Genomic DNA, 21,010 nt, shown 5'->3' on the forward strand with positions numbered 1-21,010 from the left:
AGAGAGTACTCAGATTGTAAATGTTGTGGCTTGGCTCTCCAATACACCGTGTGTTAGAGAGTACTCAGATTGTAAATGTTGTGGCTTGGCCACGTTCTGTTAACGTGACAACCCTTACTAGTTGTCTGTGTCAGGTGGTGGCGGGTTTAACGACACATTTATATATTTACACCCCTCTATTATGGATGATATTGGTCGCGAAAGCCTCGTACGTGTTAAATTGTTATTGTTGTTGTTGTTTGCGTCGCATCGACGTGAGAGGTGACGACAGCTTTGGGGAGGACTGTATGACGGTGATGATGATGATGTTTCCCCTGGCTATAGGTAGGGCGCAATGTGTTTGTTGTTACTATACATGTACAGCCCGACATCCATTGCTGGATGAGGGCCTCTCCAAGCCGCGTGGGTTCGTTTGACCATACTTCACCACGTTTGACCATACTTGACCACGTTTGACCATACTTGACCACGTTTGACCATACTTAACCACGTTTGACCATACTTCACCACGTTTGACCATACTTGACCACGTTTGACCATACTTGACCACGTTTTGACCATACTTGACCACGTTTTGACCATACTTCACCACGTTTGACCATACTTGACCATACTTCACCATGTTTGACCATACTTGACCATACTTGACCACGTTTGACCATACTTGACCACGTTTGACCATACTTCACCACGTTTGACCATACTTCACCACGTTTTGACCATACTTCACCACGTTTGACCATACTTGACCATTCTTGACCACGTTTGACCATACTTGACCACGTTTGACCATACTTGACCACGTTTGACCATACTTGACCACGTTTTGATCATACTTCACCACGTTTGACCATACTTGACCACGTTTGACCATACTTGACCACGTTTGACCATACTTCACCGCGTTTGACCATACTTGACCACGCTTGACCATACTTCACCACTTTTGACCATACTTGACCACGTTTTGACCATACTTCACCACGTTTGACCATACTTGACCATACTTGACCACGTTTGACCATACTTCACCACGCTGGTCGGTGTGGCTTCGGTTAGGCGGGAGGATCAGACGTGGGAGCATAGAGGTAGAGTACAACAACGGATTTAGTTACGGATTTTTTTTTGGGAGGGTATTTTGCTTCCACTGCCCACAACATTGCCCTGGACGAAGCCCATATCAGCTGTTATCGCAATCCAAGCGTTATCCAGACTCAACTCGGCTTTAGCTGACGAGGTGAGTCTCATTACGGGTGATTTAGTCGTAAACTGATCTAACTTTTTTTTGTTTGTTCAACGAAACAGAACAACGGGCACACAATGCACTCCTCAGAACCAATATTGTAGTTTTGTTTACACAAATAGCTCACTCGAGCGCCGTAAACGTTATTGCAGGAGCCCGAGTATAAATAACTAAAGCTGTACTCGGGAATGGTAAACGCGAAACTCGGTCGGACGGAAACCGTGTACAATTGAGTGGATTTAGAATAAATATGGTGATCCTAACCACGTTATCAAGTATTAATTAATTAGTTTGAGGGATGGACAAGCGCAAATCCTCGTTGCTCGAAATTATTAAGATACTGTAGAGTTTTACGCGCAGTCCCTGTTTTAAAACCACTCGTTGAAGCTAGATGGCAATCCTCACGATGTTACGGTGTCGTGGGGGACTCTTTAAACTTACTTAACCACGACTGCTCGGTTTGGATTGAGAATGTATTATGTGCACGATGGTCACTACAGAAGCACTTGGCACAAACTAGCTTAACTTCAGAAATTCCACAAGATGGGGGTATTTTAATTTAAAGCTTTCGTGACTGCAGGGATTCATATTCTCTTGGTTCTTTCGGTAAAGTCAAGTGACTTTACCGAAAGAACCAAGAATAAGATGAGGTATGTTTCGGGTGATTTGATCTTCACAGAACGACAGTCGAATATGAGGGTGGGGCAGGGGAGCATTAAATAAGTTGATACATTTTTGTAACTACATTTAAGTGTTTTCAGTGTTGTGCGTGTTGAAGTGCCGACGGGGTTTTTTTTGCAATCCAACTAAGGCGGTTGTTTACTCTTTGTTATCTTGGGAGATTTCTGAGGTGATTTTCCCGCCACCTGCCAAGCGGAGTTTTTTTGGCGGGAAAAGCGAGCGCGCCGGGCGCATGCGCGCGTGGTGTGACGTGCCCGCACCATCGAAGCCGGAACGCGGGAAAACGTTGGACTCCGAGCGGTGCTTTCGCCCCCCTGACAGCATTAAAAAAAACCGGGTACCCACATTTAAAAAAAAGTAATTTAAAGCGTTGCGACAATAAGCGACGTTAACAAGCGGACGCGTTAAACGCTTCCAAAAAAAAAAACCGGAACCGTCGTCCGATGTCATTGAACGGCTTGGCTTGCTCGGGACGCCAAACTTTGTAAGCACGTGCTGCAAAAAAAAGCGCGCGCGCGATGGTTTGGTGGAGGGAGGAGCGGGGAAGGGCGGGGCGGCAAGATGGGCGGACGCGCACAGCGGCTTCGCGGAAGCGGCGAGTTCCCGCCAAAAAAATTGGGCGCCCTTGGGAGGGCGGGGGCCCGCGCGCGAGACTTGACGCGTTAGCCCCGCCCATTCATAGCCCCCCCTCCCACCCCCCCGCCCCGTCATTATTTTAGCCCCGCCCCTCCCGTACAAGACCCTGGCCGGGCGAGATCGAGCCGGCGACCGCGTTCCGTCTCCCGTGAGTTAAATTGTGTAACAAAAACAAATAAGATAATGCACCGATAAATATATTGTAATTGCTATTTCTTTTTCGCGTTTGGTTATGCGTGAAACGGCGCGGTTATATGTATTTTTTTCCGCGTAAAAGATTTCGTTGGGGGGGGGGGAGTGGGGGTTGGTGGTGGTGGGGGGTGGCGGAGTGGGTTTGATAAAATAAATAATTAAATAATCGGAGTCTCGCTCTGCCTCGCGCGGTTATCGCGAGACTTCGCGAGGCCGCTCATTAGCATAGAGGTTCCCGCCCGCGCCGGAGCGTTCATTGAGCGGCGACGCGACGCGTAACAAACAGTTAGTTTTTTTTCAGCCGCCCTTTCAAAAAAACAAAACATAAACAACAACAACAACCCCCCTCCCCCTCAAAAAAACAACAGCCGTCGGCGCGAGCTTCTCGCCCGTGAGCGGTTGTGCTACTTGGACGATTCGTAAAGAACAAATCCGAACATCGTTTTCCACGCATCGTCCCCCACCCCGCGCCTCAAGACCCCGGGACTTCGCCGCCGCCAGCATGTGGATTCAGGTGCGCACCATGGACGGCAAGCAGACGCACCGCCTCGACAACTTGTCCAAGCTGACGAAAATCGAGGAGCTCCGCGCCAGAATCCACGAGGTGTTCTGCGTGGAGCCCGACCAGCAGAGGCTCTTCTATCGCGGCAAACAGGTACCCCTTCCCCGGGAGAGAGAGAGAGAAGAGAGAGGCGCGGGGTTTCTCTTTTTGTGCGGTGTGTTTTTTTCTGGGGAGGAGGGGGGGGTGGTGGTTGGAGGTAAAAGCTCCACGTGGTCGTGGTGTACGCCGAGCGGAGCAAGTGCTCGCGCGTGTCTTGCGTGCGTCAAGAGATCGTCGCCCGTGTGAGAAGTTGCAATTGATTAGTGTGTCGTCAAAAAGTTGCGCGGTGTTTTCAATCGCGGATCTTGATTGTCTACCGGTGGCAGGGATGTACGTGGAGGGGGGGGTAGGAGGAGGAGGGATCTGCTGGGATTGGGAGGGGAGAGGGGGGGGGGTCCCTGCCCAGTTGGGAAAAGTGCGGTCGGGGGTGGTGGTGGTGGGCATGCTTTGTGTGAAAGTGAATGAATAATTATCGGTTTAACACGTAGGTTTTCGCGACCAATATACATAATACGGGTTTTTTTTGTGGGGGGGGGGGGTTAGATCGCGTAAATCTATAAATGTGTCGTTAAACCCGTCACCGTTCGACACAGCCGATGTGTCGGGTGGTGGCGGGTTTACCGACACGTTTATCATTGACGCGATGTCACCCAAAAAAAACCATGTACAGTATTATGCAATAATTAAGCGACGCGGGATCAGTAGTATAACAGTAATCTTAATTGTCTACCGCGGAGGTTTTGTGTGGAGGTTCTGTGCCGAGCTGGGCGAGTGGTAGGCGGCACGGTGGGGGGGAGGACAGTCTGTGCAGTGAATAATAATTTATTTAAATTATACTGTAGTTATATAAACTGCTCACCCCCCCCTCCTCTCCCTGTATTTATCAATACAGCCATTGCTTTTACACTGGTGAAGACCATTCTCTTTTTTTTGCATCGTCGATTGCCTACGCCAGTGGGGTGAATCCTTCTCGTCGCCTTCATCAGCCATTGTATTATATCCACATGACGTTTCCGATCTCCGATCGTTCTTCCTTCCCCATCAGCGTTGTGGTTGTTGTGTTCTTTTCCTCTATCGCAGATGCAATGCACACCCGGCGTGTGTGTGGGGCTGCTGTAAAATGGAATGCGTGCGACAACTGTACCTGTAACCGAGAGGGGGGGACCCCTGGCGTGAATTGTGTGCGTGGCCGCACGTGTTTTGTCTTGGTGGGCTAGACCCGTGATTAAACGCGGGCCGCTTTGCATTGGCATCTTACACTCTGGGTCCACGACCTCGTGTGTCCGGCCCCCTTTAGACAGGGGGCGGGAGGGGGGGGGAAAGTCGCCTTTTGCTTTTGTACCCCACGCCCCAACCCCACCAACTCAGCCCCTTCTCACCCTAACCCCTAACCCACTGAGAACATCAGGATCGCTGACCGCGGCGGTCACGTGAAGAGGGGCGGCCCAAAGCAAGGCGACAGGCCATCAACGCTTCCACCCGTCTCTCCGCGTACCTGTGTGTGTGTGGTTACATAAGTTTCCCTGTGTGCGTGCGTGGCCATTACGTGCGTGTCGTATCGACGAACAACACCTTACCCGCCATGTACACGAGTGTACTGCGGCAGTGTCACGCTTGTCCCTGTGTGTGCGTGCGAGTGAGCGCCATGGCAGCTGCCTGGTTGTATGTAACACCAACCCCCCCCCCCCCCCCCCCCCCCCCCCCCCGTTATCGTCGGTGCTTCTGAATCTCGCGGAACACAAAGGCGCCGCCACGGCTTCTCACGTGCTCGGCGCGGCCGCGCTCTGCTTTTAAAAGAAAAAAAATGGGCACGATGCTGTGCCCACGACATGCGCGCGCGGTAATATTCGCGCATACAAATTCCGTTTTCCGTCCCCTGCCCCCAGGGGTGAGATGAAAGCAAATGGGAGCGTTGGACTTAATGTATTATTTTTTTACATTTGGGAGACGGCGGTGGTGTTTTATGCGCCGAGGTAGAAAAACGTTGCACGCGACCGCAAAAATGATCACTAGTAGAATCTAAGATGCCGTTACATTATTTACCGTGAAGCCGTAGGGTTTATTTACTGGTGGTACCGTGAGCCGTTTTAATTTCGTCTTTAGGTGTCGGTAACCTATAACAGACCAAATCGGAGTCATTAAAAGTGTGTTTTATGTTAAATATAGCCTAGCGTTCCAAAATTTTGCGAAATTATCTGGAATTCGTGGCATTAATAAGGACTTACCTGTACTGACTGGCGTGGTGAAGTATGGTCATACAACCTCAGACCAATACGGTTTTGAGAGGCTTTAAATCCAGGAATGGATTGACAGAGGGCTTTAAATTATTGTTTTATATTAACCTTGTATAGCCATTTAAAATTATTAATACTTTCAATCAAAACTTGTCTGACATAAAAATATGTAAAGAAAATGCGTTTTTAATGCCAGCTATTTATATACACAAATGTTAAGACTACATTATATATCTGCTACACATAGACATTTCACAATAACATGCTATGTATTACAAACTATAAATCACCAAGGAACGGACTTGAAATGTTAGCATTTTGGAATGTGTACACGGTGTTGGCATTTTAAAAAATGGTACGCAATTTTTAAAAATGCCCTATTTTTACAGGCACGTGCGTGCTATACCCACGCATATAAACTGTCATTCAACAAATGTAATATCGTGCTAAAGTAGTAGCTTCCCAGAATTGGGTCCCTCGACTGGTCCTTGGCAGATTGTGAGGAGGGGATGCACAATCCAAGGCCCACAACAGCACTACCACGTTCTGCCTGTACCTCCGCCCATTTTCTGTAGCGGGACTGCGCTGCCTTCCGCACCGCCCAATAGAAAACGGCCACACAGCCATTTTGTTTCAAAAGGGTTGTTGACGCACAGCTGATGTATGTTAGATGGTGCATTCTAATTGCTCCATTGTAAAATAACTTGCTAATATCACAATAGTTTGGTCACTTGTTTTGCACGGATTAACACTGATATGGGCATTACTAAGGCTGCGTTGTGAATTAATTATTATTTTAAAAAATTCTCAACACGTCTGCTTTATACGTTTAAACAGTTTTTTTTACGTTGATGAGCTGTGAGCTTATCCAATAATTGCAGATGGAGCAATGCTACAGTGATTTTTTTCGGTCCACGTTTTCTGATTAAAATGGCCCTCATCACTCAGGTCGTGCATTTATACTGGGAGTGGAGAAGACGACAGTGTACAACAAGCGATCTTGACATTACCCATTGTGCTTTTCTAAGACTGTTATATGTTTAAAGGAGAGTATTCACAGGTGTGTGCTGCCAACACTTAAAATATCTCAATAATCTGAAATTAGTAACACGAACCAATTTTGTAAAGATAATGTTGGGAGGGGACTTAGATGGGGTCAGCGCAGGCTGTACTGCGAGCGTCTGGATAAAGGAAAATGTGTTTATGGAGTTTTCTGTTATATTAAGGAAGTATTATTCATTGCCTGAAAAAATGTGGAATTACTTTATTCACATGCCTTCAGTTTCGTAAATTTTAGTTAATTCTGTTTAGGTATTTTTGTTAAAATGTAAAAATTTAGGTCAATTTAAAACAATATTAAATTTATCATAGTCCTAGTCTTTAAAAATAATAAAAATCTAAGGCTACAAACAAGGCATAAGTGGACCTGCATGCATATGCTGCCAATAGGCTTGACGATAAGACGTTGGTACATTGTTTTATGTAAACATGGCCTTTACGTCACACGGCACTTTAAATTAATTATTGTATTTAATACGAAGTTGCAAACATAATAAGCAAAAATTACGCCAGAATTCGAAATACTAATGTAACAATGCGTTCGATTTAAGGGGAAAAGCAGGATTCTTTGAATTTGGAGATGCAATTTTATCAAGTCGTGGCCCGGCTTGTGAATATGGCGGAGCTTGTTGTGCAGCCGTTGTTCTGAACAGACACGTGACTTGAAGGGCTGGCCCGCTCCCCACCATCAGGCATACATACGCTCTGTCTTCATCGTTTCCCTTGTTGGGAGCGTAACCCTACTGGGGCACTTTGCCATAATTGTTTATATTTGTTCTGCAACTGTGAACAATGCATTTAAAAATATATATTTTCATCGTTCATTAAAATGTTTTGCTGATTTAGATGATGTAATCATCACATGAGGCTTTGTTGTAAAACAATTCATCTTAAAGGTAAATTTTAGGTTCATCTTTTTTGTGCCAAATTCAAATATAACACAATTGTTATTTGCGATGAATCTTGTCACATTTTACAAGATTGCATGGTACCAATTTTTCTCAGGCTTAAATGTTTGCTGGTTATGTACTTATGAACTTTTGCAATTTTTTGTGCTATGTGATCTGAGAAACCACTGACAAACGCATTTAAAACAAAATCCCGTGTGTAGATTTTCATGTTGGTGGGGATAGTCCTGGAATTTGTACCCGCTATCCTGCACAAATCCATTGTGGGTAATTTTTTGTATGAAGGGTTAGTATTGACATTTCCACTCCACAACCAAAAATAGCCCAATTGTGGATATATACAGAATGGTCATGTACACTGGCGGAGCCAGTGGGGGGTGGGGTGGCACGTGCCCCCCCCCCATTATCCGATCTAAATCCCTAATTTCGATCGGATAATTGGGGTTTATTAGTAATAAATTTGCATTTTGCGACCCCCACTGCCACTGTTGCATATTATGTGCCAGGGACTCTACGAGATGATAGGACAATAGTCTTGAGTCCATAATTGGCAATATGTAACGGCAAAGCAGTTATAAGTGACTCAGAATTGTGCGCAGTTGCGTATGCAGTTGCGTATACAGTACACGACTTGCCTGAAGGCATACCTTTAGCGAGTGCGATGCCGATCACACACGGTTCGAATTCGACCCTCGATCGATGGGCTGCGCCATCGGCTCACGCGTCGAATAAAAAGCAAGGGACAAGTCCTTACTAACAACTCCTATCATATTTAATTGCTGGAAGGGTTGCCCCCCCCCCCCCCCCTAACGTTGAAAATCCTGGCTCCGCCATTGACTCACGTAGCCTTAGGTGTGTAGTATTTTGCAAAGTATCATCTTATGGCTTCCTTAAGGATATTCAGTAAATATATTTTGATTACCGATAACTTTTAATTCCAGTACAGATGTTCCTGTGTGTTTCAAGTAAACATAGAAGTGTAGGTGTTTGAACACAACAGGAAGTATAGGCGGTCTGGAATGGATGAATGACTTGGAGGCATGGAATGTCCTGGCTATAACAGTATTCAGGGTGTCCAGGAGGATATGATGCATGTCTGTGAACTTGTTTGTTCATGCACAGGGAATGCAAAGGAAAAATAGAAAATGATATACTCTTTGCTCCCAGTATTTGGTGTGCTCTTGCTATGCAGTTTAACCAACACATTTTTAGTACAGTATTTTAGCAAACGTTTATTGTTTACTTTGCATTATTTTTAGGCTGAATCATTTTCATGTCCATTACCAAACATTCTTTTGAAGAAGAAAACACTGTTTGCATTATTATTGGATGTTTTAAGTGCATCGACGTTAACTGGAATATTTTTTTAGAACTTTGTCTTTCATTGTCTTAAATATTATTGGACATTGCATGAAGTAAAACGAGTTCAAGTATAAAAAGCATCCCGTTTTTCCCTACACTAAATTTGTGGATATATGGTGTGTTTCTATAGATGGAGAATGGACACAGCCTTTTTGACTACAGCGTGGGTCTGAACGAGATTGTACAACTCCTGGTCCGGCAGACTTCCAGCACAGCAGCAACCGAAAGTGCCGTTACCATTGTGGCCCCTTCAAACCAGCCAGCTAAGTACGGACGCGATGGCGGTGAGCTGTCGGACACAGACTCGGGTTGTGGCTCTTCTCAGGGCGACTCGGACAAGAATTCCAACAGTGGAGAGCCACCACTCGATGCTGAGCCTGCCATTCCAGGAACATCTACACAGGCTGTCCTCAACCCTGGCTTTGGCACATACAAGGTGAGACTTGAGTTGCAGCTCGTTTGCTTCACTTGTTAATAGTAATACGTCGTGCAGATGTTTAACTTACATTTGAAATCCTTAGATTTTGTATTCGTGATTGCTTACATACATAAATTAACTGCTTATTTTCTTTTATCTTACCCCATTGTGTGCGATCCAGATTAATGAGATGGTGGATGTCCGAGACTCCAACACTGGGGCCTGGTTTGAGGCAGAGGTTGTAAATGTAACTCGGGGTGCAGGGGAAGGAGAGGTGCCGAGTGATGATCAGGCAATGTCATCGTCAACAAAACCTCAATGCACTGATGAGAGCACTTCTCAGGACCATTCGGCTTTAGCGAGATCGTCAACCTGCGACGATGTTTTTTACCACGTAAAATATGATGAGTAAGTTTTGTAGGGTTGCTGTGTGCCATGACTCCTCACTGTTTTTATTATCGTTCAAATAAATGCAAAATGTTGGTTATAATTATGGTGAGAATATCCAAAATTGCTACTTGTTCAGCATTTGATCTTGAAGATGATGGTCAATGTTTGTAAATTGATGTTTTATTTTCTTGGCAGCATCCCTTGTACACTTGATACGTTCAAAGTTATTTTTCCCCCATTGTTTTCACGCGACTGCTTTTTTACATATTATTCATTCTGAAAACTTACCATGAAGTTAATTTGGCCACTGTGCTGTGTTACAATAATGTTGGTTTTCAGAGACAAACGATTTAATTCTGTGCAGGCATACCTCTTATTCCGCTCAGGATGCATTCTTGTTAAGTGGAGCATGATACAAAACAGCGCTATAGGTCATAACATGGTTTCAATTAAGATGTGTTACGACTATTTTTTGACCTATGAGCGATATGAGGGCTTCATTGGGGTATCGGTAATAGCCTTAATGATAGGGTACACATGATAAATGTTTGAAAGCATTTCATAAATACAAATAATGACTTGGTGAAAATTACATAAAAAATGCAAGATGTTATGGACTTACCAGTGGATTTGGTTAGAGCTCTCGTAAGAATAACCACTGGTTTGCCATAAACACACATTCCACAGGACGCTATACTAAATGGGATTCTATCCATGGATCGCCAATTAATCTACTTTAATTGGATGGACTATGAGCAGAATCGCTACAATAAAGACACCTCGATTCAGGTTCCACAATACATAGGCAAAGACGTGCCCCTAGGGCAGCACCACGCCGACATCCATATATGGGCTGATCTGCGCAGGACTTTTCCTCGAGGACAAAGAGCATTATAACGAAACAGCTTTATAAGAGGTATGCCTGTATTAAGTTCAAAGTATGACAAGTTGGTCATGCTTATGATGTCCCTAAACACCAATCTGGAAACTTATGGTCAAGTTGGTATTCCAGAGACTTGTGTGAAAATTGGATCCATGTTTGGAAACATCTTAGATGCAGACAGTGATGCATGTCTAAAGTGTGTTTGTGTGTGTTTGTGTGCACAGCTACCCTGAATATGGCGTTGTGCGGGTGTGTGAAGGGCCCTACATTCGGCCACGGGCACGCACGCTAGTGCCTTGGCAGGATTTGACCATCGGAGACGTAGTCATGGTCAACTTTAACCCAGATGAGCCTTCTGAGCGTGGCTTTTGGTATGATGCGCAGATCCAGCGAAAACGTGAAACCCGTACCCTGCGGGAGCTCTTAGCCCTGGTCATTATTGGGTGAGTGAGAATGCAAGTGCCCTTTTTACTTACTGTCTGCTCAGTTTAGAAATGCGTTGTCGCATATGATATGCACTCTTGCTGAAGTAAAAATTTCCATTAGACATTCCAAGCAAGCCATAGCAGTACATTGTAGTAAGGCTCTTTAGGTGCATTTGTGCAAACAGCTTCTTTATTTATTCGTTATCTACTTTATTAACATGATTAAAATAAGGTATTTCCAGCTATATTCTCGCTGTACTTAAGTCAAACATTGCGGAGCCAAAACACTTCAAAGACGATGATAAAACTACTTTCTTGGGAAAAGGTATGATTTACATATTTTGCTGAAGTATCTGAATTTGTGATGTTGCTTAAATAAGGCAGAGCAGGCAGGCAGGCAGCCAAATGGTTTCTTTCACACAAAGCCTGGCAGTATTTGAGCTACCTGTTGCCAGAAAATGGAAAAATGTATACAATGCCAAATGCCTGTTGCCAGTGTGCTATAGGTCTACTCTTCGAATGTGTTTTCATGAGTGCTCGAACCACACAGGTTGTCGATGCATTTTCACAAGTTGTACACTGAAAAACAGACATACTACATATTTCTGCATTTGTTCCCACATTGCAAACAATTAATTAGCATTAAGATTTGGTGCATGTCTTTGGCTTGGGTGGTCCAGACGACTGCCCCATTTTTCACAGATAGAAAACGGGAATTTCAGTGGTTTGGAATGCAGCGGTCATGAAACATCTAATTAACTTGGACGTTTCCTTTGATGTGGTGTGCTGCAATTACAATGTTTACTACATAACTTGGTGAAACTACCCACTGCAGTCTCATGAGATACTAAGGGCAATGCTCCAATGGCTGGTAGTTAGGTCACAGTGAGGTCATTACTGCGGTTCTGTTAAGACTACTGTATTTTTAATAATTTGGTCCACAATTTTTATGGGAACAAAATGTCCCCTAATGAATTATACATGTTATATTTCATTCTGCCAAGAGCAGGGAAGCGGGCAGTGCAGCTTGTTATTCTGTACCTTCATGAATTATTATCCACTGCTTTTAAAATTCCTGTAATCTTAAACGCACTACTACTTTCAACCCTTATAGAGGTAAATGAGTCTGAAATACAAACATAGAATGATTGCTTCTGGCAGTTTGTAGAGTATTGCAACGTTACAGAAGAACACCTGGGTCTTGCACTCGTGTCTAAGTATGACCAAAAAAATAACCAAAAACATTGTTTAGTTGAAAATTTAAAATTGGGCGGAGCTGCATAAGTTTTGGTTTGCTTTTCATGGTCATTAGTTGCCCGTTGTCATCGTTCCACAAGGTTGGCAAGTGGAACATAACAGCCCTAGGAAGTTATTGCCGATATACCGGATTGTTTTACGCTCCAATACTATGAGTGTAGTATGCTGCCATCTAGTGTAAAAAATTACGTTATAACTTTTTCACTGAAGGCTTTTGGTAGTTGCTTGTGCCTGAGTGTTATTTTCTGTTTTGGGTGTAGGTATAATTGTGCAAACTCTTTTCCATTAAAATCATGTTGATATTCAAACGTCTGTATTTTTGCCATTCTTAGAGATGGTGCTGAGGCTCTGACAGACTGCAAGATACGGTTTGTGGATGAAGTGTACAAGATTGAAGAGCCTGGAAAAACTTCTGAGATCACCAGCAACAGCCCCGTCAAACGTAATAAATCACTATTGGATATTAATTGTTTCTTGATGTTTGTTTAAAATAATTATTTTTATTGAGTGGGAGCTTTCACACGTATTCAATGTGAAAAATCACTGAGAATAATAGTGTGAGTTTTATGTAACTAAGCATTAATGCATAGTCATTTCAAGTTAAAATTACTGCTTTCATTGGGTTGCATATCATGAACGTTGACAATTTAACTTTGCGATTGTGGGTGCAGGGCAGACTGGTCCAGAGTGCAAGGTGTGCAAGGATGATCCAAACAAAGATTGCAGGCACTGTGCTTGCCACATATGTGGTGGCAAACAAGATCCTGACAAGCAGCTGCTGTGCGACGAATGCAACATGGCGTTCCACATATATTGCCTTAACCCACCTCTTCGTCATATTCCCAAAGATGATGAAGACTGGTAAGTCGACGAGAACAGGCCTATAATTTATTCTTTGGTTCTTTCCGTAAAGAACCAAAGAGTATATGGATTCCTCCAGTCACGAAAGCTTCAAATCAAGGCCTATAATTGTTGTTTTACTTTAGCATTAAGTAACACTCCCGGGTGGGTGAAGACCTTAATTATTTTTATATTTGCATACAGTGCATTGACAATGCAAAATTTCGCACTCTTAAAAATAGAGTTTAGTTACAGTCTCACTCGACAGGCTATAGGCAAGCGTCTAATATATTTTATGAACCATGTCACACCAACAGGTACTGTCCTGGTTGTAAGATAGACGATGGCGAGGTTGTCCGAGCAGGTGAGATGCTAAAAGAGAGCAAGAAAAAGGCCAAGATGCCATCTGCCACGTCCAACTGTGCACGAGATTGGGGGAAGGTATCTTCTACATTTAACACTGATATAAGCCTATTGAAATTATAATATAGGACTAAATGTGAAACCTACATGCACATCTGGTTCTCTGTTGAAATAATTGATCAAATGTATTGGAAGAGGCCAACATGTAGCACTAAATATCCATTCAAAGCAGCTGATTTACTATTCTAACAACCTTTGTAATTGTGCTTGAATTATGTAAAATGTACAATAAGAAAACATTAAAGCATCGCAATATTTCAATATTTTTGGCTCTTTATCCATCAGTGAACCTAACATGAAAGAAAAACTGATAGCTATTTTTTTACATTTGTAATACTAAAAGAAGTGACAGGAGTTAAAAGAATGGACTGCTTTATCTCCAGGGCATGGCATGTGTGGGCCGCACCAAGGAGTGCACCATCGTGCCATCTAACCACCACGGCCCTATCCCCGGGGTCCCAGTGGGCTCCTTGTGGAAGTTCAGGGTGCAGGTACAGTATTTAACCTTAAACCAATTCAAAAAGTGTAAATATTGATAAATCAGCAGATGGAATGGGTGAATGTAGGCATATAATACATTTTAGTTGTCATGTGACATGCAAGACTCGGTGGGAAGACCGTGCCCATGGTTGTGTTTGCACTTTGTGCCATCTATAAGTAAACTTTTCTGTGTTATTTAAGAATTTAACCTTGAACCCCTGGCTTAAATCTTTGCAGAATAACTTATTTTAATACAAAATACTTTCTCGTAATTTGCAAGATTGTTTAAATTGACTTCCTCCAATGTATGTTGAACTTCTTTCTTTCGCAAACCGTACGTAGCCAACCCTAAGATTGTTGTTTTGGCAGGTGAGCGAATCGGGTGTGCACAGGCCTCACGTGGCCGGAATCCATGGCCGAAGCACGGATGGCTCCTACTCTCTAGTGCTGGCTGGTGGCTACGAGGATGACGTGGTAATTGTGTTAATTGTCTTCTTGCTGTCATTCCAATAACGGATACATTGCAAGGAAGCAATCTGTTATGCACTGCGAATTAACTTCTTTCTCCCTCCGTTTCAAGGACCGTGGCACTGAATTCACTTACACGGGAAGCGGCGGACGTGATTTGTCTGGGAACAAACGCACTGCCGAGCAGTCGTGTGATCAGAAGCTTGCAAAGATGAACAGGTTTGTGGAGTACAAGATACATATGAAGAAATACATTTGCATGCCATAAAAAAATGTTCAAAAGTGATTTTGTCATCGTATTAATACAAAAACTCCATTGCAGGGCTTTAGCACTTAACTGTAAAGCAGCACTGAATGACAAAGTTGGAGCAGAAGCAAAGGACTGGCGTGCCGGTAAGCCGGTCCGAGTGGTGCGCAGTGCCAAAGGCCGCAAGCATAGCAAGTTTGCACCCGAGGAAGGCAACCGCTACGACGGCATATACAAGGCAAGCTTCTTCAAAGCCATTGACCTCTATTTTGCTGTTTTTCTTGACTTCTGGGACCACGCGTGGTAGCTGCACCCACAAATCCATCGTCATTGATCTGGCTAATTTGGTATGATGGACATGAAATGAATGATTTTTGCATGTTGTGCGGTACGATTGTAAGTGTCTGCTTGGGTTTGCATTGCTGAACACAGGTCGTGAAGTACTGGCCAGAGAAAGGAAAGTCCGGGTTCCTGGTTTGGCGCTATCTGTTGAGGAGGGATGATGAAGAGCCTGCGCCCTGGACTAAAGATGGCAAGGAACGCTGCAAGATGCTTGGTCTCTCCATGCAGGTGTGTCTCTTCAAATGCTTTACCAATTACATTCACAATCAATTAAGGGTTGTCTATTAAGTGGCGGTGAGGCATTTTCTTTCTGGTAATTTGTGTAAAAGGTGTACTCTTTTGTACAAATATTTGTTTAAACATTTACTTGTATAACTTTCATAGCGTCAAGTAATTCGTTAAAATTACTGTGCATTTTTGATATTCTGCATTGTACTTAATGATAGACCAATTCAAGCACAAATGTCGACTGGTGATCACAATGCTTTTGTGTTGTGAGCAGTATCCAGAAGGGTATTTGGAAGCCAAGGCAAATAAGGAACATGCCAATAATGATGAGAGTGACGAGGAAGAAGAGTTGTCCCCACCTCCTACGCCCGTACCCACTCGTGGCACGAGCAAGCGGAAGCGATCACTAAAAAGTACGTGCGGCCTTTTCCCCACTGAATAATACACGCATACTTTATAGCATATGTGCCAATTGCGTGAATACATTTGTCCGCAATACTTGCGCTTGACGTTTTTTTTCCCTGTGTGCCAGGCGATGTTGAGACTCCAACCAAAAGCCCCAAAGTGACACCTAAAAAGGCAAAGGTGGAGGCATATAAACTGTCAAGTGAGCAGAGGAAACTAATCAAGGAAGATTCCCAGAACAAGAAGATGTGGGATGAAGCCATGGAATCTCTTTCAGAGGGCACGGTGAGTGGCGCATTGATGGGTTTATTAGTGACAGCTCTGACATAGAAAAAGGCCTGCACATTTATTTGTTAGTTTGTAACTTCCAATTGCTTTCTTAAGGCTGCCCTCAATGTTTACCATTCCAGCCTCAGTTATGTGCAGTAGTGACCTCCCAATATGTTTTCATTTAAACTTGTTTTCTCTTCTGCTGTCTTCCTCTTTATTTTGCCTTGTCTCGGTATCCACTTTGTAGTGAGTGTGTTCTGCCCATTTTAACATTTTTCCTTCTCAACACCACATCTATTGGCTGGTACTAAATACAATTTCATTATCTTTCGGCAATTATGTATTTCATGAAGTCTACAAAGTTGAGGTATGAGGATCAATGTGTTCACAGTAATGAATTATTTTCCCTGTTTGTGTTAAATGAAGGTGTATTGAAGCATATGAATTTGTAGATGGCAAGTGCAAGCATTACATTCTGTGGATTGTGCTGTTTGTCATTGCAGAAGTTCCTGTCAAAACTTGAAGAGTTGTGTCTGTGCATTTGCTGCCAAGAATTGGTGTGGCAGCCAGTCACCACAGAGTGCCACCATAATGTCTGCAAAGTGAGTTTTGTTGTTGTGGCAAGCACTGTAGGCCAAATCAATATGAATTCGTATTTTAAATATGTAAGTTGATATAAAATAGAATTATGTCAACAAACAGTAATTGTCTAACCATAAAAATGTCACTTGTAGGCTCAGAATAAAGCGTTAATGCATGCTGTCTGTTTAAGGTAACCCCTCATAAGAAAATGGCATTTTGAGACATACAGTATTTATGTACAAATTGTGATGTCCTCATTGTGCCACCGTTCTTTATATCCACAGAGCTGCCTGCAGCGCTCGTTCAAAGCTCAGGTGTACACTTGTCCAGCTTGTCGTCACGAGCTGGGCAAGTCCAACAGCATGGCGATAAACCAGAAGCTGCAAACCCTTCTCAATCAGCTCTTCCCTGGCTATGGCAGTGGTCGGTGATTTCTCAGATAATCTTACACAGACCATGCCGGGCTTACTGGATTCCTTATTGTGCACACAGGTGGATCGGCATTCGTCTTTCGGCCAGTTACTGTTTGATTGTTGCGCGAGAGGTGGAGAGAACCAGACATTGTTTTTTTTTGTTCTTCTCCACATTTGTGAGATACTAAGCATTTTGGCCAATTGTAACCCAAAATTGTTTTATTTCTTTACCACTGCTGAATGGTGTTTTTTGCATATACATATAGAAAGGAAATTTAACAGATCTACCTAAATATGCGAAACTTTTAAAATAGGTTGTATATATTTGATAAACAATTTGTAGGACCGATCATTCAATATATTTCTACAATTTTGTCGTTAGGTACACATTTAGGTGTCCCAGGTTAGTTGATGCCAAAGCCATGATTTTACATTTGTGTAGATGTGAAAGCAGTTCTTAATTTAAAACCCAATCACACTGGAATCCTTTAAATTGTTTAGCTTTAAATATTTCTGTGCTATACAGCTCTTTAGAAATTGATCAATTATGCTTAGGTTACCGAAGTTTAATCTTTTTCTATGCGACATGCGAACAAGAAACCAGCTGGACCACTTAATAGGTCATATTTTCTTACCTAAATGACACCAGGTAAATTGAAGGAAAAATAGCTTAACTTGGTGTGAGTGAGGAGTCTGGGTGAGAAACTTTGCAAAAGACAATAGGTGATATCCTTCAGCTTCTACTGTTGCTGGCTTTTTTGACTGTTCGTTTTAATGTGCCTTCCCCTACTCTATTGAAACGAAAGACATGAAGCTAGCACAGTGCTGCACTCTGGGAGGTGCTTGTGTGTTGGTTTTTATAAGCTTTTCAGTCGGCTTCCTTCCAACACTTGAGCAGTAAATTGCATCTGATTCCAAACCAGCAAAATCGTGCGACATGACCTTAATGGCATATTTATTACTATCTGCTGCAGGTTTAGGGGTTTGTTGGGATGATAAACCTCTGATGCACAATGTCATGAAAACATGCAATAAGCGTGCCTATACTAATTTCAATAGAGATAAAATGTAATGTTTTACGATGTGCATATATATGATGGAAATTTTTAAATAAGGCTTTTATTTCTTTGCCGTGTCTGTTTTAAGCATGTTTGTATTTCTCAGCAGATCAGACCGTGTTAATATGCTAAACACTTTGTTATTTTAAATGCATTGTATAAAGACGGTAGATAACATTTTAGTATCAACTATTCATGGCTGAATTTTCTACCATAAAGGTATTGACGTTTGCTATTAAAACTCAGTGTTTTCCAGAATGCTATTTTCATATTCCATTTTACACTGATGGCTGAGCAAATAATTTGAATGTGTTCCTACAAAGCAATTGGATATATTCCTACTTTGGCAAGAATGCATTCAGAATTATCAAAAGCATATTATTAGGGGGATTACTGTCATGTAACTATAATATGTGAATTGCATTTCCTTGAATACATGCTCTTTTATTAAAGTTAATAATTGGAGAAACCGTTTTTCCCTTGGATACAGAATAGTATAATTTACGCTTAATGTCATCTTAATGTTCAATATAATAGATATCCTCTTAATACCATATTGGAAAATTGAACAAAGATTTTTGGTATAATTTATTAACAGTTTTAGCCAAAACCCTTTCAATTTCCCCGCACCTCTGATTAGCACGGTTGGCTACGTACGGTGCGAAGTAAGTTCTATATTGTAGGTATCACAAACACGGAAATCTGCTACCTCAGCCTTTTAGGGGAGAAGATTTTTTGATGGAATAAAACATCAGCACATATACTGCCAATCAAAACTGCCTTTCATTCTATCAGTTGTGATAACTTTCAATTCTTTCTGAAAGTTGTCAAATAAACTTTACCTAGTTTTATGCGACAGCACTTGCTGTAAAAATTATATTTGAGGTGGCAAGATTTTTAAATGAGGGTTGCATTCTTATTACATGTAAAATTGGGAAGTGTATTATATTTAGTACAACTAATGAGTTAATAGTTTAAAGTATTCTAAGAAACACTGCCAACATAAGTTGATTTGCATGTTAATGAGTGTTTTTGAGAAATGAATTATCACTTTTTGGTGTCTCCCATAACTTGCCATTGTATTATGTTACAATGATGCCATTTTTACCAGAGGATGCATTCCAGTTACCTCATCCCCTTCAATTGTCACGACCAGTGTGGCATTTTCTGTGGTAACAAGGTCCCTTGAAAAATTGTATTAGATGGTTAAAGATGGCCCCGGCAATATTTTAACTGGTTGTGAGATGCATTGAAAGTAGATGAGTCAACAGTTTAATTTTATCTTGGTATTTTTTGCCCACTGCCTCGATAGATTAAAAAAATAAGCCAAGAACTATTAAAAACACGATTTTTTACTTTATTACCAAATGTGGAAGATTGTTTCACACTACTTGTTGAACATTGGCTAATTTTGATGGGTGTACCTCAACATTTGAGACGTTGCAAGCAGCTTGGGGATTTGCTATGTTTGAAGTAGCTTGTTTTAGAAAGTCCTTCCCTGTCCTGTTTACGCTTTGTGACGAAGGCTCATTTTGCTTACTGTATGTAACTCAATATACATTGATTTCTGTTTTATAACTGGTTTAAATAAATATCTTAAGTTTCAAGCATGCATTCTGCTTTTATTTTTGTGCAAAATTGTGTGCCATAAGTTGGTAAGGAAGAGGGGGGTAAATACTGGTCATGATAGTTACTAAACACTGAATCGTTATCCAATGTCTGTTCACGAGATGAAATAATGCACAGTAAACACCTAACTGGGATACAGAATTATGCTCAGCAAACAACTAAGTCAGCCATGATCGGTTGGGTCAAGACCTCCCAACGTCATTGCGTGGAGTTCTGATGCCACAATTTACCTCGCTCCTGTACGCGTGCTATTCATATAACTACGTAGGAGTCATTGGGTGTTTTCTTTATCTGTCAGTTTGTCAGTCTTGGCCATCTGCTCTCATCGTGTTTCCTGCCTGAGCCCACATTTTGAAGACATCAGTTTGTGTTTTCCGCACCACATGTACCGTAACTCTTTTCTCTGCAATCTCACCAGCTTGTTACCACAATTGGCCACACGGTGGCCTCCGGTGGTGCTGTGCTCCAATGTAAAATGTAATACATTTAGGGGCAGCTGTTGAACTCAAACACTGCAATTTCAGGGCTCTGCCAGTCACTTCATTTCCTGTTATTTCGTGGCGTTTTAGGCTAAAATATTCTATGTAGGCGATGATGCATGAAGTCGTCATGTTGTGGCCAAAACGTGAGAATTTTATTGCGTTGTTTTATTTGATCAATTTATTATTTTATTCTCATTCTACGTGACTTTACCGAAAGAACCAAAGCAGTGCTACCACTGCTACGTAAGACCGCATGGCCCACATGCAGCTCAGTGGCTCTGTTGGGGTGTCTGATGCTCATTGAATGGATAGTCACAAAATTAACAAATACAATTATGTATTATTAATTATGTATTAATTTAGTATTTGAATAAACAATGTACAACCTTTTTGTCAAGACCCCTGCTGTAGGTGAAGGCCCCTCCCCATGCCGTATCGGTCACTGACGTTTCGCCATTCTTGACTGCTCGTGAGGATTGGTAAAGGATGGTGTCCAAAGATACCCCACCGATGTCAGAGCTTTGGCTGGGAATCATACTCGTGTCATCAGGTTCCAGTGCGATGCACGAACCACTGCAGTAGATTGAAGAAAATGATGTTTATTTAATCACGTTCTTGGATTAAAGTAGTAACAATTCCACAATGTTTTTTTTGTATTTTGGCTGAATACAATTAAGAAATTTGTTTTTAATACAAAGGAAACGTTTTGCCCAATGTTGACCAAACGGCATAGTTGACAGGTTATCATTATTTTAAACAATTTTACAAAATGTCTTGTATATATTCTGGCTGTAGATAGTGCAGAAAATCAATTATGCTGTATTCATGTTCCTATGACTATACTCTCCACTTCC

General features: G+C 42.3%; 1 protein-coding gene across 3 annotated transcripts; it reads left to right on the forward strand.

Annotated features, from left to right (window-relative positions):
• Nucleotides 1-2,610: 2,610 nt before the first annotated feature.
• Nucleotides 2,611-19,652, forward strand: UHRF1 (ubiquitin like with PHD and ring finger domains 1). Of its 3 annotated transcripts, XM_032966038.2 has the most exons (17): nt 2,611-2,708; nt 3,230-3,407; nt 9,047-9,352; nt 9,516-9,742; nt 10,832-11,050; nt 12,622-12,731; nt 12,961-13,150; nt 13,447-13,570; nt 13,936-14,043; nt 14,402-14,506; nt 14,613-14,719; nt 14,823-14,985; nt 15,180-15,317; nt 15,592-15,730; nt 15,850-16,007; nt 16,496-16,594; nt 16,859-19,652. In XM_032966038.2, the coding sequence occupies exons 2-17, from the start codon at nt 3,255-3,257 to the stop codon at nt 17,003-17,005; spliced, it is 2,493 nt and encodes an 830-aa protein (XP_032821929.1). In that variant the 5' UTR covers nt 2,611-2,708; nt 3,230-3,254; the 3' UTR covers nt 17,006-19,652. The 3 variants fall into 3 exon arrangements, with proteins under 3 accessions (XP_032821929.1, XP_032821928.1, XP_032821927.1); XM_032966037.2 differs by lacking the exon at nt 2,611-2,708 and having other exon boundaries at nt 2,925-3,407; XM_032966036.2 differs by lacking the exons at nt 2,611-2,708; nt 3,230-3,407 and adding an exon at nt 5,152-5,193.
• Nucleotides 19,653-21,010: the final 1,358 nt, after the last annotated feature.

Source organism: Petromyzon marinus, chromosome 35, assembly GCF_048934315.1.
Source record: "Petromyzon marinus isolate PM22_M1 ecotype Great Lakes invasive population chromosome 35, UKy_Petmar_22M1.pri1.0, whole genome shotgun sequence".
Lineage (NCBI taxonomy): Eukaryota > Metazoa > Chordata > Hyperoartia > Petromyzontiformes > Petromyzontidae > Petromyzon > Petromyzon marinus.

Coding starts and splice junctions, on each gene's coding strand:
- UHRF1 (XM_032966038.2), top strand. CDS start 3,255: ATGTGGATTCAGGTGCGCACCATGGACGGCAAGCAGACGCACCGCCTC. Junction 12,732..12,960: donor CAGCAACAGCCCCGTCAAAC/GTAATAAATCAC, acceptor TTGTGGGTGCAG/GGCAGACTGGTCCAGAGTGC. Junction 14,986..15,179: donor GCTACGACGGCATATACAAG/GCAAGCTTCTTC, acceptor TGCTGAACACAG/GTCGTGAAGTACTGGCCAGA.